The sequence below is a fragment of the Fulmarus glacialis genome, unplaced genomic scaffold, assembly GCF_000690835.1.
Source record: "Fulmarus glacialis isolate BGI_N327 unplaced genomic scaffold, ASM69083v1 scaffold11532, whole genome shotgun sequence".
Lineage (NCBI taxonomy): Eukaryota > Metazoa > Chordata > Aves > Procellariiformes > Procellariidae > Fulmarus > Fulmarus glacialis.
In genome coordinates this window covers 9,779-27,546 of record NW_009198527.1, presented here as the reverse complement: position 1 = coordinate 27,546, position 17,768 = coordinate 9,779, and the positions used below count along the sequence as shown (strand labels likewise).

The 17,768-nt window shown below is 49.0% G+C and overlaps 1 protein-coding gene across 1 annotated transcript in view; it reads right to left on the bottom strand.

Annotated features, from left to right (window-relative positions):
• Nucleotides 1-3,720: 3,720 nt before the first annotated feature.
• The window catches only part of LOC104073239 (solute carrier organic anion transporter family member 2B1-like), a gene marked incomplete at its 5' end in the record, with an annotated part of 23,383 nt that continues 9,335 nt past the window's right edge, over nucleotides 3,721-17,768 (bottom strand). Inside the window, 4 exons of the mRNA XM_009572940.1 lie at nucleotides 3,721-3,925; nucleotides 4,728-4,920; nucleotides 6,462-6,626; nucleotides 13,465-13,573. Of these exons, the coding sequence (XP_009571235.1) occupies nucleotides 3,721-3,925; nucleotides 4,728-4,920; nucleotides 6,462-6,626; nucleotides 13,465-13,573 (672 nt within the window). The remainder of the gene's footprint in view (nucleotides 3,926-4,727; nucleotides 4,921-6,461; nucleotides 6,627-13,464; nucleotides 13,574-17,768) is intronic.

Sequence of the window (17,768 nt, the reverse complement as noted above, 5' to 3'; positions counted from 1 at the left end):
GGAGCAGCCCAGGGTCTCCCAAATCGCCGTTCCCACATCCCTGCCTGGGGAAGTGGCATGGCCGATGCCCGTAAATGAGACTCACAAGGAACTGCTCCCTGCTGAGAGCACGGGGGAAAGATTTGGGATGAAAGGGGACACAATCTCTCCTCCCACCTCTGGGAAAGAGGATTTAATACTTTAAATTAAGACTGGGATTTATCTTCTCTAGGCATCTGAAACGAACTAAAGCAAACTCATCATCTGGGCTTCTTCTGCAGTCATGGAGGTAGACGTGGGTCTCCAGAGGACCCACCACAGAGAAGTGCCTATGATAGCTGAGATGAATTTGGGCCAAAGCAGTTAACAAAAATGCAATTAGATAAACTAAAACTCATTCGGTCTGTGCAAACTGCCACCTTTTACAGAGAATTGGAGTCACGATATTTAGGGGACTCGCACAAAGCCAAATGGAGACAAAAGGCTGGAGATGCATGCAATGGAGGCACAAGACCATGCTCTGCCCCCTTCATTTGAAACCTTGGAGGATTTTTAGAGCAGGGAGCATGACCTAGGCTGCAAAAACCTCTGAGCAGCAGGGACAAGCCACAAAGCCACTGGTGGCCCGTCCCCATGAGATGCATCGTCTGGGTAGCAGTGCCACAAGGCTGACAGAGCACCAGGGCTGGGAAAAACCACCCGGCAAAGCGGGGAGAGGAGAATAACCGAGAGCAGCCCTGAAACCGGGGCTGTGGTTTCCGGGCAGGGACGCGCAGCTGGATGGCACGCGGCCAGCCCCGGGTTTTTCAGGGCTGTGTGTCAACCATCCCCAACAGTACCATTTAGCAATTGTTTTCCTAAGAGAGAAAGCTGCTCACATCAAACTCTGCCTGATGCTGTCTTATTTCTTCTTTTTTGCCCCAGCTGGGACCTTCCGGTACCCTAAATTTTGGAGTGTGTCCTGACCAGCTCGGATCTGACCCAGCTGGCAGCAGAGGGGTGTTCCTGCTCCCACCCGTGGCCATGCACGATGAGAGCAGATGGGGGCCCCAGAAACCCAGGAGCCCCGTGGTATGGAGATTCCCGCAGTCCCAGGGGACTCATGGCCACCTCACTTCAACAGGTCATGTTGGACCCAAACAAATAGGAAAGCACTAAAAAGTTGTCACTGCGAGGTCCTGCTCTTGAGCAAAGTTTGCAGGCTTCTGCTGTTTGCCCATGAAATTTGGGGACATCGGGCGATGCAAAGAGCAAATTGCTTTCAGTGTACAAGAGCTTTCAAATGAGAGTGTTAAAGCCAAGCTTGCACTGTGCAAGCCTCCTCTGGAAGGGTCGCAGCAAAGCTGAGCACAAAATTGCAGGTTTTCCTGCACACTGGGGGTGTTTCTAGAAACCCAGGTGTTTGGGACATGGAAAGCAGTAGGCAACAGGTCCTTGCACTGGCAAAGAGCTGCTGAAAATAGTGAGAAAAGTGTAATATAACAGAAAGCAGGACCTGGAGGAATGCCATAAAATGTAATAATCTCATTTTTCCTTTCCTGCAACAGGTAATACTCAGAACTGGAGAGGGACTGAGGTTGCTCTGTGGACACCTGAGCTCAGCTCCTAGTCCAGCATAATAAAGGAGCAGAGCTCAGCACCTGTAGCCACATCACTGTGTGCCATAAACCCCCTGTCCCAGGGAGATGCACCGTGCTCCAGCTACTACGTGCTGGCACATGGCTTGGCATTTATAACGACATACTGAGATATGTCAACTTAAATTGGGTCAAGATGCATCAATAGATGGAAAGAAGATTCAGCAAATTATTTCAGTGCTAAAGGAAAAGCTAATGCTGGCTTTACTAAGTAGCGTTTGCATGGCACCATCAAGGGAGCCCTGATTTTGTTGTAGCATGTGGCTGCACATAATAATACATATAATGAATGCAGGAGTGGGTCACTGTTCAGGAGCACAGGGTGTCAAAGGGCTGGAGGCGTCTTTGAGGAGGAAGAAGCGGTTGAAAAGGATCTGCTGTACAAAAGGCAGGCACAGGGATGCACAAAAGCACATTTGGGACTAAGCTCTGGCAGAAAACATAATTGTTATTAAAATTAAGTGTTGGTAACTAACAAAAGGCTGCTAAAAAGTGCCCAGACAGTCCCATGCTGCCATTATATCCTGTGCCAAGAACACAATGGAAAACTACTCACCCTATACGGATTGCTGACATTTTTCAGCTAGGGTGTTGAATTGGCCAAGGTTTCCTTACTATTTATTTGTTGAACTGTATTGCCTGGAGACCCAACAGACTATTGGCACTGCGAAAACTCAGCCCGGTTGGGGTTTTGGTGAGAGGCAGGAAGCAGCAGAGGAGAGAGAAGCACATGGCAGCAAAATAACCCAGCCAGGTCTGCAAATGAAGGGAAAGCCACAAGCAAACCCCATTTCACTAGCTCCCGCATCGGGACTCTCCCACTAAATTATCCGCTTACACAGACGTTTGGCTTGACAACCGGTACTGATGGAGAGGTTGCACATTGCAACTAGGTCATGACTTTTTAACCTGCAAATCTGCAGGCTGAAAGGTGGAATAACACGGCTCTAACGAGGCCCTCCCAGAGCATTCAGTGAAGGTCTGCTAAATGTCCGTGCTATGTGTACTGGGGCAATGGTCCCCCAGGCTTGCCTTGCCCACAGCATGCAGAGTTGCTCCCTGAGTCCCCAGAAGCAAGATTTACCTCCCCTCTCTTCATCCCTATATGTGATCTATAGATGCGGCATAACTAAAGCAAGTTATACGATGGAAACCCCCAGTCTGCTTCTGCAACTGTGGGTAGCAGTTAAGTGTTTTCAGCTGGTATTTCCCCCCATTCTGCAGGAGGGCAGTTTGGACCAAGTGCAGTTTTGCATTTTGTTTTTATTTTGTTAAATAAATAAATCGTTCATTCTAGGCTTTGAGCAGTATTTTAGGTCAAGCCCAAGCAAATACTATTGGGTGAGCAGCCTGGGTGATACCTGCTGCAAGACATCGAGGTGTGTGAAAATATATGCCACCTGCATTGATATTTTGCCTTCACAACGCTGGAAAAATGGAAACACTCAGACTCCATCCAGTTTCAGAGAACTTCAGGCATGTGATGCTTAAATTGGGAGCCTGGTTTTGGTAGGTCCCTATTCAAGGAACACAGATGGGGCAATTCACAGCAGGAGCCTGGTGGAGGTGGGCTGACTCACCCCATGGAGAAAGCATTCCTTGAGAACAAGAGGCATCCATGGACTTGGGGTCATGCTAGGTGCTGTGATTAACCCTTCCCATACTGCACGTCCTCCTGTCCCACCACAGGAAACACAGCTAAGAAAGGTGACCTTGTTGGTCACCATTTAGGTGGGAAGGGAAAGCAGAAGGTCTTTGCATCTTCCATGCAAAAAGTCCACTCAAGCTGCTGGGAGATATTGAAGCTAGGGTTTGTGGAGCAAAACCTGAGCTGGGGAGGAGCAGTGGATGGGGAAGGACACCTTGACATCCTAAAAGGCTGGATACCTAAAAGATTTCTACCTGCTGCTTTGGCCAAGGACCTGTACTGAAAAGGCCTGTGTTATACTGGAGAGTGCTAAGAGATACCACCTACAACGGGTTTTCCCAGGACGTTCTCAACCTTCCCCAGCTCATCCCACAAGGTCACAGAGAGCTTGTCCAACACTAACGAACATCAGAAAACCTAATTGCCAAACTTGAGCGCTGCATTGGTCATCCCTCATTAGCCATCCCAAGCTAGGACACTAGCGCAGTGGGAATGACTCACCAGGACTGAGTTGATGTCTGCATTGATATTTACAACTCTGCAGCCGGCGGAACAGGGCGAGATGTATTCAATAGCGTTAGAGCCGCAGATGGGGTTATAGGCTTTCTCGGGGCAGTTACACTGGAGGTTACACTCCAAGGCGTGGTGTCCAAATTCAGAGCTACGACAGGAAGAAAATATTAATGCATGGTATTGAGCATCAGTAATACGCATCTTATATAGAAAATATACTGCAGGTATATTGAGATTAGTAAAGAAACACTTGATTGCTTAACAAAACCTTCCCCATATATAAGTGAGGACCCACAGAAATTCCACTATAAGCCCCCAAGCCTTTGCTCTGCCTGGGCAAAACATCCTGACCACGAACGGTCAAGGCAGTCACCCAGTTCCTTCATATTTGGCCCCAAATGTGGGGTCTTGGGGTAGTGCAACACCATGCTGTGGGAGGTGGTGAGCTTCCCACTGAGTGCTCGGACCAGCTTCCACCGAGACCACAGGATGCTGAACATGTGAATTTACAGCGACTTGGATCAAGCCTTGAGGGAAGACAAGGTCCTGCCCACGTTTAGCTGTGTAGGGCAGCAGCCATGGCTTTGGAGGTGTGATCCCAGGGCTGGCCCCTGCCCAAATTATTTGCCTGTGAGTAACGCGCCGCACTTTCCAAGAGGAGATTTTAATCTTGTGCTGTTTGTGCCAAAAATGCGCTCACTTCGGGTTTCACCACCAGTCAATGAAGTTAGAAGCAGTAAGGATGCAGCAGATTCAGTGTTTATTCACAAAAGCATTAATTTCTAGCCTTATTTTATCACCATTAATTGTTTCTCAAGAGGGAATAAACCCATTTCTGCGTATTCTGCTCAAATTCCCCCTCCACCCCAAGGAGTGCAGCTGGGGATGGGGGGTACCCACAGGCCTGGGAATGACCCACCCATGCCCCGGCTAGCTGGAGCTGTCGGTACCTCTCGCTGTAGGTAACGCCTGCGACCTTCTGCGTGGGGCAGCCGAGGAAGAGGAGGGGAAAAGCCACGAGCAGGCAGAGGAACATGCCGAGGACGCACATGGCGCTGCATTGCCTCAGGGACATCTGGAACCGCTTCAGGATGGCACCACCCACCACGATCCCCACCATCGCCCCAGGGATGTTCACAGCACCTGGGGAAAAGCCGGTCCTTGTTTTCCATCCTCTGAGCCGTATCAGTCCCTTCATTACAGCAAAGGCCCAGAGGATTTGTTGTTGGATTCCTATTTTTCAGCATCCGTGATCTGGAGGGGACCAAGGTTTTTGCAGGGACTGGTAGAATAATGCTAAGAAAGAGAAGTTTTGCAAAAACAGCAGGACCCCACAGCAAACGGGCCGTCTTACGGATCCATGCATGGAGGATGTAGGGACCAGTGAAAAGCTATGCTTAATGCAGCAGATGTGATTTTTCAGTGTAGACAGGAGAAAATATCAATGAAACCCGGGGAGGATATTTAATTTTTGCATAATGCAGTAATGTGCCCACTTCTGTTGTCATCACTACAAAACCGTGAAGGTTTCCATGACAGGCTTGGAGTTTTGGAAAACCACCTTACAATGGCATACCAAAGAAGTGCAATCTGTCTCATTCAACAAGGAATCAAAGGGAGGTTGCTTTCAGCCCAAAAATACCCACACAAGGAAGGGTTTTCCAGCTACAGGAAGTTTTTTGATCTAACAGAAAAAGGCAAAGCAAGATTCAGTAGCTGGGAACAAAAGCTGGGAACAAGAAATACGGTGCACATCTTTAACAGAGCGGGTAAATCAAGCCTGGGAACAGCTCAGCAGCGCACATCAGGGGAGGACATCACTGCTTCAGCATTTAACCTTTCTGCCTGTATTTAGCCTGGGTTGCTGGGCTTTACCAGCCTGCTCTGCTCACTTTCTTCTGATTTATTTGTTGCAGACTTCAGAAGACTCTTTCTCTGAGGATGCATGCTGTTTGTTCAAAAACATATTTAAAATACTTCTGTGTCTATATCTCTGAACTCTCCAACTGATTGTAAGAGTAGGGCTTTATTCTTCATATTTTTATCACCATGACAAGCTCGCACAGGTAGACCTCAGCCCTGGACAGGACATTCTGGATATTACAATACAAGCAAAAGCAGTCTAATCTCATGAGCACATATCCTACTTAACATTTATTCCTTTCCTTCTTAACGATACCAACAGCAAGCAATTAGCCCAACCTTTACAAGCAATTAGTCTACCTATAGCAAACATTTTGAAGAGTTTAAGCATTATTATTACACCAGCCTGACTGGCCTCTTGCTGCAAAGTGTCTTCAAAATGCATGCATACATTACTGAAGTTTTTGATTTTATTTGCTATCTACTTTTTTAAAGACCCTTAACCCAATGATCGATGTAAAGTAATCCCTGCTACAGAAAAATGCACAATTCATATCTGATATTTCTTTGCTCCCTTGATGCAATGAGTTGATAACAAACATTTCTCCAGGTATTAAAAGATTTTATTCTAGCAAGCTCAGGCTGCAATGTAAAGGAAGGAAGGTAGATAGTAGCTGAGAAATCACATGGGCACAGACTTCGTGCCACGTCTGTCTGTAGGAAATGGAAGGAGACTGGCAACTCCAGAGGGAAAGGTGCTTCTTAGTAATCTCTAGATTATTTTCTAAGAAGTGCTCAAAAGCCTTGATAGCAACACTTACCGATGATCATGTTGGCCAAGGACGCCGTGAGGGAGAACTGTCTCTCCAGGAACTTCCCCATGAATGTTGCTAAACCAGCAACCATGGCAGAGAGGTTGACCTGAGCCAACACCACCAGCAGGTAGACGGGATGACGCAGGTTCCTCAACAGGACCAGAGGAAAATCTGAAAGGAAAAGGGGAAACCTGTTGCATACAGAGGAGGTGTACGGCAAAATATTAATCCACGGAAAGTGGCGAAGCTTTGAATTTTCCTTCAATTTTTGTGCAGAATTAACTCTTTAGGAGTGGTGAGCTCTTCTGAACATTTCATTTACAAAAGGGCAGAATGTGTGCTTTCAGGTTTTATCATTTCAGGGCTTGATTGCGTGACCATTTGGATATTAAAAAGTCAGGATGAAGCATCAGGACTTTGCAAAAATTAAACACCTGAACACTGAGGTTTGTTGTAAATAAAGTAGATTTCATCTCAGCTAACAGCAGCAATCTAATGAGAGATGTCTTATTTAAGTTGTCGAGAGTGAGAGAGGGAAGCTGGCGACCCTCATCCCACCCGCCTCAGCAATCAGCCACGGGATGGGTGAATCAATGGCAGAAGTCAGTTGTTGCAAAAGATGAGGCGAAAAAGTAGGGTTTTCAGTGCAAAGCCTCAAAATGAACCTGAGAAGAGAGCAACTCCTCTCTGGACACATCCCATCCCTGCAGAGCTCACCTCCGTATCTGTTAAATGTTGCAAAAGATGAGGCGAAAAAGTAGGGGTTTCAGTGCAAAGCATGTCCAGCCTCAAAGTGAACCTGAGAAGAGAGCAACTCCTCTTTGGACACGTCCCACCCCTGCAGAGCTCACCTCTGTATCTGTTAATCCTTTTGATTTGCTGCTAAGGTCGGTCACACTTAATTTCTGCTGAAGCCCATGCAGTTGAGACTGGGAACTGCTGTAAACACACGTGCATACAGGCGGCATATAAAGGGTTTGTGCTTGCACAATGGAAAACTGTTGGAGGCATCAGCATCAGTAGAATAGGATGGAAAAGAATATTTTCAGTTGGAAGGGACCTACAACGATCATCTAGTCCAACTGCCTGACCTCTTCAGGGCTGACCAAAAGTTAAAGCATGTTGTTAAGGGCATTGTCCAAATGCCTCAAATACTGACAGGCTTACACACAGACCACCTCTCTAGGAAGCCTGTTCCAGTGTTTGACCACCCTCTCAGTAAAGAAAACTCTAAACGAGGCATCTTGACCCAAGAAAATTGATCTCTCACATCAACAGTTGGGTGGTGTGCTCAAGCAACCCTGAACATCTGCTAATGCAGAGGACAAATCTGCCGCCTTCCGCAGCTTTGCCTCCTGCTGAGCTCTTCTTCAGAGCTGCCAGGGTCTTATGATGCCTTAGGAGAAAGGCAAGTGGCTCTGCGATAGTTTTGCAACTGAACCTCTGTAAATACTGTCTGTGTCTCCTGCCTTCAACGGGTGGTCTGTACCGGGATGACTGCGAGCAAGATCGAAACCCGCATGTCTTTCCCCCGCCGCCCACGGGCTGAGGGCTGCGGCGTTGATTGATTACAGGGGTTGTTACAAACACACATGGCCCGAGTAAACACGGCCTCGGTTCCTCTCCCTGAAGCTTTCTGGCAGGGCTTCTGCTAAAACAAATAGGAAAGTAGCTGGGAAGTCATTAAAAGTTAATTTATTTGTTTGCTGCAGTTGCAATTTCAATGCCGTTTTTGTTTCAATCATAAAAATGTATTTTTTGATTACAGGCAAGAAACACTCCACCAAATTCCCCTGCGACTGAACCCTTACTGCTTGAGAAAAAGATATCTTCAGCCTGCTCAGCAAAGACAGCTGCCCTGCTCCCAAGGAATCGGGATGCTGACACCCACCAGCTGGGAGGCTGCAGCTCTCCAGCCTGGAGCGATTTCTCCTGCGTGCACATCCCAAACCCACTTTCTGCTCATGCCTTTCCTCCCCCCGAACCATCGCCTTTCCTCAAGCAAAGGGTGTGCGTAAGGGCAGTTTCCACACAAACAGATGACGAGTTTCCCAGATGAGGGCTCTGAAAGTCAATATGCTGAAGCAGAGATAAGGAATTAACAGAGAGGATTAATGCAAGGGCCTGCCATAAATTAATGGTGTTAATTCTTAGCAGCTCACAAACAATCAGGACAATCTTTATATCTGCTCCAGCACAGAGGCATGGGGGGACTGCAGAGGGAGAGCTATCTGGTGCTTGTCTGGGAGTTGCCCCAAGCTGTGTATTTGTTTTAGCTGTCCTAAAAAGTTATGTGAAGAGCAAAGGTCGCTCCATGGATGCGAGGGGGTCCTCCATGCACAAAGGCAAAGCTCTTGTTCGTGGGAGTATCGCCTCTCCCGCTCAGCACTCTGCAAGCAGCTAAAGACGTTGGGGAGCAGCAAACTCAGGGCAGTAGAGAGGGTCCAAGCATGCAAGGCAAGTTCAAGGACCCTGAAATACCGACAGGCTGAAGGGTTGGGAGGCTAAGAGTCAACTGGAGAGAGAATGAGCTGCAATGATATCTCTGCGCTAGACCAAGGTGAACCCCAAAGAAGGGAGGTGGGTTTGCTCTTAAGTATCCATAGAGGTCTTGCTTTTTGAAGCATATTCCTGCCTAGTTTACATACTGGACATATTGCACATATGAAACCTCCACTTGCTTGCTGAAAGATCTCCCGAGAGCTAATCCAGCCTTTTGTAGGAGTTCGTGGGAATCTTCCACCAAAATGATTTATTTTTCCTAGACTTCTTCCATCTTTTCAATTAAACTAAGTCCTCTCTGCCACCCCACATCAGAGCTATAAAGCTACGACAGCGAGCAGGTCTCCCACTTCATGGTGGGAGGCAGCAAGATTGCCGTCCCCTGCAATCACCATCTCATTTCTGATTTGATCTTCCTTACAGCTCCAGAGGGGAAGCGGGGCAGATACTAAAAGCAAGTGGAAACTTTAAAATAATAATAAAAAATATCCTTGAAACTATTTTTAGGCACCGTAGAGAAACAAACAAGTCACAAGCCCAGTGTTTTAATTGCTTTGAAGATCACCTTTAATGGATTAATTCCCAGTATGTGCAACAGAAGCTGAACATCCTCCCAGGTGTTTTCAACAGAAGCCTAGAAATTAGCAATGGAAATGACTTCAGGCTAGCTAAATCCTACTTTCTTGATTACTGTGAACAGGTCTGATGCCTGCAAAAGGAGCACTTTGTGAGTACAAGGAGCAGGGTGCAACCCAATGTCATCCAGTGCATCTGTGCAAGAGCCAAGATCATTCCCCACAGTGCTTTGACTTTCCTACATTTGAATAACTCCAGCGAGTGGAGCCTGCTCCCTTCTTGGGTAATTGACCTCATTGTCTGGAAACGTCCCCAGTGCTTTGCCTGGGTATTTATCCTGTACACAGCTTCATCCTGTTATTGCTGATTGTGGATGGAAAAGCTCTTCCTGTCCTTGAGGCGGAGTCCCCAGGGCTTTGCAAACTGCTCTCCGCTCGTCACACCTTGCCCCAGAAAGATTTAAAGCCCAGTGGCTTCCAGAGAAATGGAGAATGGGAAGCATCTCATGGGATGGGCTCTAGCACATCCTCATTCTTTTTTCCCAATAAAGTAAACGGCAAAAAATCCTGCAAGCCTTATTTTGCTCTCAGTTATCTCCATGTGCACTGAAGCAACAGAAAAAATGACAAAATGCATTTCCTTCTCCACAATCGTTCTTCGTTTTGCATCATTTAAGCTGAAATAAGTGACTAAAGAGCATTTCTGAACATCTTGCTCCTCCAGGTCAGCTTCGTAATTTAAGGCTTGTCTCTGCCAAGCCCTTAAGAAAACGATGAACCCTTAAAGGCACTCTTCAGTCATATTCTGCCTGAGGAGCAGCCTCAAGCGCTTTGCTGAATCACCGCCTAACCAGGCAGTGTCTTTCTCACCTGGAGTTTCCCCCAGGCTTGGACCAGGTTTGGAGCAGGAGCTGCATTTTTCCCACCCATCAGTGCCGAGGGAAAGCCGACCCTGTTCCTTCCAGCTGACAAGCAAAGGGACGCTTCCCAACGGGAGACGCTGCCTTCCTCCCAGGTGAAGCGTTCCTCATCCCAGGTTGAATTTGCAGCCATCCCACATGGGTGGCCCACGTGAAAGTGTGAGGCCAGTTTTCAAAATGCTTTAACACCAGCGAGGAGCCAACTCCGAGTGCTGACTCAACTGACTCCAACCCCAAGTGCTTTGCTTGGGCAGACCCAACACCGATGGTGCAAAGTACCTTCTAACTGAAAGTGGATGAAGATCTGCAGATGAGCCAAATAAAAAAGCACAGCCCTAATCTCCAGGCCCATTTTTCAACCTACTTGCTGTATTCAAACACCTCAACCGGAGGGAGGACTCTGTCTTATGAGGGATGCGGGAGGAACAGGACTGAAATACCATAGGGAAAAATCTGAGATCTTGTGCGGTCCTTGCTTGATCCAATCCCTGCTGGCATCCTAATGCTTTCCTTCATCCCACCCTGAACAGGGGACGTGTAGCCATCAGCGACCTTCATCCCACCCCAAACAGGGGACCCATAGCCATCAGTGACCTTCATACCACCCTACATAGGAGACCCATAGCCATCAGCGACCTTCATCCCACCCCAAACAGGGGACCCATAGCCATCAGCGACCTTCATCCCACCCCAAATAGGAGACCCATAGCCATCAGTGAAGAAGGGACCCATAGCCATCAACACCAGGCAGGCCTGGGGCTGCCTGTCCCAGGGACAGCACCAAAGTACCAGGCAGTTCTGGGAAGGGGACCATCTGTGAAAGCTCCCCTCAAGACGAAGATGGACCAGCAAGCAGATGAGGTCCAATCCACTTCTTGCCGATAGCCATCTCCAGCATAAGGTTTAGCCCCTTGTCCATAAAACTAACATATTTTTTACAAGCAGTGAAAAGCTGTGAGCATAAGACTGAATTAATATACAGGTTGCTACTTCTCTTAAGATATTACAGGAATCTGCTTTGTGTCATTTCTGCTGGTGGATTGGCACTACTATCTCCTAAAAGCCCACCTCCTGCCTTTCTGCAAACTGGGCTCCTGCTCCCCACGCCCCATGCAGAGATGACAGATGCAATCAGAAAAACCAAGCAGGTATGTCTCAAAGATTTCACAGCACAACCCCATGGGCTCCAGCCTCCTGAGACCAGCAAAGCAGGACCCCTCTCCTTCGGGAGCCGAGTCAGCCTTTTGTACCGGGATGTGGTGTACAAAGGGCTCACTATGGATGTGGTACAGGGACCAGACTGTCCTACAGCATTTCTCCATCACACGTGTTTCGTTCTGTCTCTCTTTTTAAACAACAGAAGGTATAAAATCGCAAGGTGATTCAGGCTGGAAAATCTCGAAACGCTGTTTTCATAATCGTATAGAAAAGAATAGTAAAAATAGAGAGGAAAGAATGCTTGGTGACAGAAAGAAGAAACAAAATAAGCAGGAGAATCACCAAATGGGAGGTAAAATTGTCTTTCTAGTGACCCGTAGATGAGCTAGCACTGAAGTTTTTAGACTTCAACCAAATTGTCCCCATCTAACCATCACACACTAGCTACCATCCAGTTTTGGGCTCTAAAAAGAGTTTTGTATTAGAAACCCCAGTGATTTCAACAAGATTGCTCTCCTGACAAAAAATACAGACACTTAATTTTTTTCAGGACTGGGCTTTAGGGGATAAATTCTCAGAAATAACAAATTTATTAGCACAGCTCCTGCAGCCCTGACAACAGCAACCCTGATACAAGCCCCGAGCCAAACCTGCAGCTCAAGCAGAGGTAAGATATTTCCTTCTCTCCTCACCCAGGAGCAGGGAGCTCATTTTCATTCATTTTTCAGAGGCAAAGAGCAGAGTGTCGGTGTGAAAATCCCATCTGAGCGCTATAAATCTGTTCCCACGCAATCGCTTCCATCACGCGGGTTTTCTAAAACGACAGTGCAACCAGGTCAGCGGGGGAATAAGCCCCCGACTTGCTCCTCTAATTTAGCATTAGGCTAGTGAGCAAATGGTGCAACTAGCAGAATAAAAACCTGCCCACGCTTGTCTGGCTGTGCCTGCCCTGCACTGACCTTAATAAAACAGAGAATTTCCAATAAATTAAAGGGAAAATATTCAGGAAATATGGAGGAAGCTGACATGGATTGACTTCCGAAGGTCACTTTTCTTAAGTAATTGCCAAAGTGCAAAGTATTTCCTTCAAAAAAAACAACCCTCCACAGACTAAAGCCCAGCTGATTCCCTTCAGCACAAAGAGCCTACTCACTTCTAAACAAGCTAATTGCACTGGATTAAGATCGCCCTGTACAAACATGCATCTGATTTTTATTGCTCAGACCCTGGCTCCAGGCAGTGCCGGCCATCCTCGGTGGGACAGGGAGGGCAGCCTGGCTCTGATATGGTCACCAGCCTTGAAAGACGGGGTCTGAGGAGGATTTTGGGGATGAAGAGCTGCCAGTGCTGCTGGGGGTCTGATTCCTGCTATGACCTGAGAGCTGGGCAACGGCAGCTGGATGCACCCAAGCTGCAAAACCCCTCTAGCTGGGGGGCTCTTCCCCTTCCCGTGGCTCTGCTCCAGGTGCACAGCTTGCACCCCTCTTTCCTGCCTGGCTTTGGGCTCCGATGAGGTTTTGGCCTCCATTTCCCACTGCCCAGATGAGCCATAAAGCCACGCAACGTTGAGAGCTACCAGCCCCAGATGCTTTGATCAGCATGAGGTGGAGCGGGGTAGTCTGGACGTGATGGCAAGCATCTGCTGTAAGCAGACCAGGAAGAGATCTGCAGATCTAATTAAACCGAACAGTATGTCTAAGTTGCATCTTGAGGGCTTACCTAGTAGTTAGGCTGAGCACGGGGAGGAACATCCCTTTTTCTTACCAGCATTGCAACCTGCCCATTGCCAGGACGTACGTTTGTCCAAGCAGAGAAAGCCCATCCAAGTGGGAGGCGGGGGATGCGCCCACTTACGTTTGATGAACTTGGTCAGGGAGAGGTTTTGCAGGTGTTCGGATCTCGACCTGAGCTGGCTGAGCACATCCTCGCTCTTCTTGCTGTCGCTCTCCTTCCCACTCGCCACCTGGGAACAGACGGGAGGCTGTCACTGCACCGACCGTGCCAAAGTTCCCACTGAACTCACTTTTTCTCTCCCAAATTATGACATGCTTCTTGCAGATGGAGTTTGCAAGGTTTCTGGGCTTGGCTAGCGCTGTCCATGTCCAGCGTGGGATGTGCAGCCGCCGCCGGGCGGATGTCCCCCCGCCCACGGCTGCTGCTCCGTGCCCACGCCGTCGGGTTTCCGATGGGGCTGAGAGCACCCACGCAGATGTCTGCGCTACAGAGGTAAGAGCCAACTTTCCCCCCTTTCCCGACAGTAATGAATCACACTTCATAAATATCGAGCACGCCGTGTGCTCAGCTCACGTTCATATGGAAATTCAGGAGGTGTAAGCCTTTGCATCGGGAAAGATGGATACACTTAGGGAGACGTGTTTCTTCCCCCGCGATGCGCCTAGACCTCCACCCAAACCAGGCTTCGACACTGGTTTTGGATGGAGGATGAGCATTTCCCCTGTGCCTCCATGCGTACCGTAACAAGCTGCTGTGCAGGTGCCTTTGCCCCTGTTACCAGCAAGGAGAGCGGGCAGCAACCGTAGGAGGAAGAGATCCAGGCAAGGAGGTGCTCTGGGATGGAGGCGAAATATTTTTCACCTCCTAAGCCGAGAGGGGCTGACCCAGAGCCACCCGGAGTAAGGACGTACCGGGGGTCACGGGGAGCAGCTACAGAGCCCTCACCTCTCCCAGCCCCTTTCCATCTTCTCCTGCTCCTCGAAACGCCACCTGAATTTTAGCAACTCCTACTTTCTTTAATGCTTTTGATTTTTTTTAGCCACATCTTTCCCACTGAACAGCAACAGTATGGAAGGGACACCTTCTCCCATCGTGGTCCATGGAAGGGGCCAGATCCTGCAGCTCCCCCAGTCTTCCTTCTCTATTCAGGGGGACAACCCTTTGCAGCTGGAGGTCAGATGGGTCCACGTGTCTCTGCCTAATTTAGCCTCAGCTGGTGTTACAGCTCTGCAGGACATTAATCCAGGTGCTCGCAAGATCTGCGCCCCGGGTGTCACGCTGTCACCGCTCTCAAGCAAAAAGATGCCAGCAGAAGAAGAGAGGTTGAAGATGGAGGGCTTGGATCATCTAAGGTCCATCCCAGCCTCATTAGGAGATGGCTGCATGTCCGAGGCAAGTGTCCAACATCCCATTAGCAAGCGGGAGGCCAAGGGAGGGGAGGATTTCTTGGATGTGCATCGGATCCCTTGCTCTGCAGGCTTTTAGGGGAATCACTGGGTGGAGGGCACTAATTAAATTAGATATGCTACTATACACGTGTAATAGCAGAAAGTGTTCAGCGGGAGTGCGGTTTTCATGGAAAACCACAGCGTATTTTTAGCCAGAAGGACAGGGCCAGCAGCCCCATCTCTGACATCCATCAGCTCAGCCACGGCACTGTTGCAACTCTCGCCACAAATTTAATATGAGTCAGACAAATGAGTTCATTCACCAGAAATTAGATGTTCTTAATTCACAGAAAGAACTGGACAGCTCTTTGGCTAAAATCATCTCTTTTCCTTTGAAACCGAGACTGATTATTAAACACAGGAGAGGTCAAAATGTCCCGTGCTGCGAATGCCACGTTCCCTTTTTGAAGAGCCTCCACAAGGCAAAAGCGATAAAACTCCTTTCATGGCTTTTATTAGTAGAGCTTGGAGATTAATACATTTTTCAAATGCAAAGATAAAATCCAGCTTCCTTTCACTTTTCAATTAGGTTACGGGGTCTCTTCTCTCTGCTCTAAAACTGCAGTGTTTTCCAAAAACACATTCAAGCTGTTACTGGCTGTGGCTTTCTCAGCTCCCAGCTGTTTGTACTTCAGAGAGGTAACAGTCTGCTGGGCACTGTCGACACATCCAAAAAAAAAAAAAAAAAAGCCCCAAATCTCCCCAGATTCCCCGGTCCGGGATGCCTCTGCATGAGCATGACCCTCGCGAGCGGGACATTTCTGTGCACATCTGCTGGTTTAGCACCGCCCGAGGAGCAGCTGCTGCCTGCACATGGAGCAAAGCCCTCGAGGAAGAGGAAAATTCCTCTCCCCGCGCTGGCTTGGCCCCACGATATATTTTTTTGCTGCCTGAAAGGATCAGGAGATGCATTCCTCTGGGATGAAGCAGGCGTGTTCACACGCCGGGGAAGCAAGCTGCGGAGGGAGCGGCACGAATCCTGCCCGCTCGCTGCGGGCAGGGAGGCGAACGGTGCTGGCTTTACCGTCGGAGATGCTCGAGCCCTGCCGATGATGCTGTGCTCCTGCTGCAAGGGATTTTAGCGTTACTTAGAGCAGGCGATTCGGCAAGTCGGTGTCGGTGGGTGGTTGCTCAGCACTACCCTGGCCATCTGCCGCAGCACCACGCCAAGGAAAAACAAGCAAATGTGGGAAACACCTTGCAAAATGCCCCCACGCTTGGATTTTTCAGGATGATTCCTTAAAGGACTCGGTTTCCTGGTGCGTGTCCACCAGCGAATGGGCTCTCGTTGCATCTCGTGTTTTTGCAACGGGATTTTATCTGTCGCTGTCACACCTAGCCCCGTGGGGGGATGGAGGAGGCAGACGGGCTTTTGAGGAAGGAGGATGAAGCTCCCCCACATTTTGCATTGGGAAGAACATCCCTAACCTGACCTTGACCTGGGGAAAGCCCCTGTTTCCCTGCACAGACATGAATAAACCAGGTATGACTGAGCAGGGCTGAGACCCGGACTTGCTTTGCAGGAAAGACAAATGAAGGCAGCTTGCCTGCAAGGCAGGCTCCGGCTTTCACCCGCCTGTTATCGCACCTGCAAGAAGGGCAGCCAGAGGTGCTGGCAGTCTGGTTTTATTCAAATACACCAGTGGAAAAAGGGATAAATGACCTGCTCTGTGACAGAGAGGTTTTCCTTGCTTAATTTGAGGCTTCTACAGAGTTTCCCTCCGGCTGTGCAGAACCTGGCGCTCCTGGCTCAGTGAAAAATAAGGTCAGAGAAGTTATTTTCATATTAAACAAACAAAATGTAAAACCTCAGAGCTTGAAAAAGAATTATTTTCCGCCTGACAAGGTCATGCTCCCTACAAACACTTCATTATGCCTCTTCCAGCAAGTGTGGGTCCCACCAGGGACCCTATTTCCTAGAGTGTTAAAATAACCTGCCGACAGACACCTCGCTCACACAAAATGGGATGATTATTTTTAGCCGCCGTTTGCGCCTGTCTTTAAAGGCCCCTGGGGAAAATCTGAGTCTAGAGACCAGCCCATTCCTGTGACATGCCAGTGGCACCACCACGCCCTGCCACTTGGCCCCCAGTTGCTCCCCAGATAATGCCCTGTATTTCTAGACTGCCTTTGCTGGTGCTTTAGGAGCTTTACTGAGGCAGCCTCAGAGCATCGCAGCCCCAGGAGCACAGGTTTCCAGACAAAGACTTAGATTTCCCTGTTCCCGCTCTTCAGCCTTTCCCCATTAACTGATAACCCAAACTGGGGCAGGCATTTAAGAGAGTTCCCTGTCGGTTACTTTCATTTCAGTTTTTCGCGTGCACTGGAAGTGCACCAGGTCACTGCTGAATAAACGTGGGAGGATTTGTATGAATGCAGGCGATCTGTCCCGAGACAGAAACTAGAGAAGTTATTTTTCACTTCCCCAGTGCTGTTGCACAATGTCTCTGCCTGCACAGAAGGGCCGAGCCGCTGCCCCAGCACCGTCCCACCACGCTGGACCTGGGATGTCCATTGGGACCCCTGGGGACAACCCCAGACAGAGCTGTTAGCTGTTTGCACCCTGCAAAAACCCTGTGTGGGTTGGGAAGTCCCAACGACCCGAACGCAGGGCAGGAGGCTCCTTGCAGGCTCGGGCATGCTGGTGCAGTCCCGTGATGTAGTCAAGAGCAGCACCAGCATCCATGGGACATCCTCAGGGCAGGGCAGGAGGGGTCCCAGCTGCATTTTACCTCGTCATAAACCTTCTGCTCTGGGACTGGAGGGACAGGGGTTGCCTGGACCTTGCCAAGCAATGCCACCTCCAGCAGGAACGGTGATGTCCAAACATTTGAGATAGACATGTGTAGCCAGGACACAGCAGAGAAGGGCAACGAAGCTGGTGAAGGGCCTGGAGCACAAGTCTGATGAGGAGCGGCTGAGGGAACTGGGGCTGTTTAGCCTGGAGAAGAGGAGGCTGAGGGGAGACCTCATCGC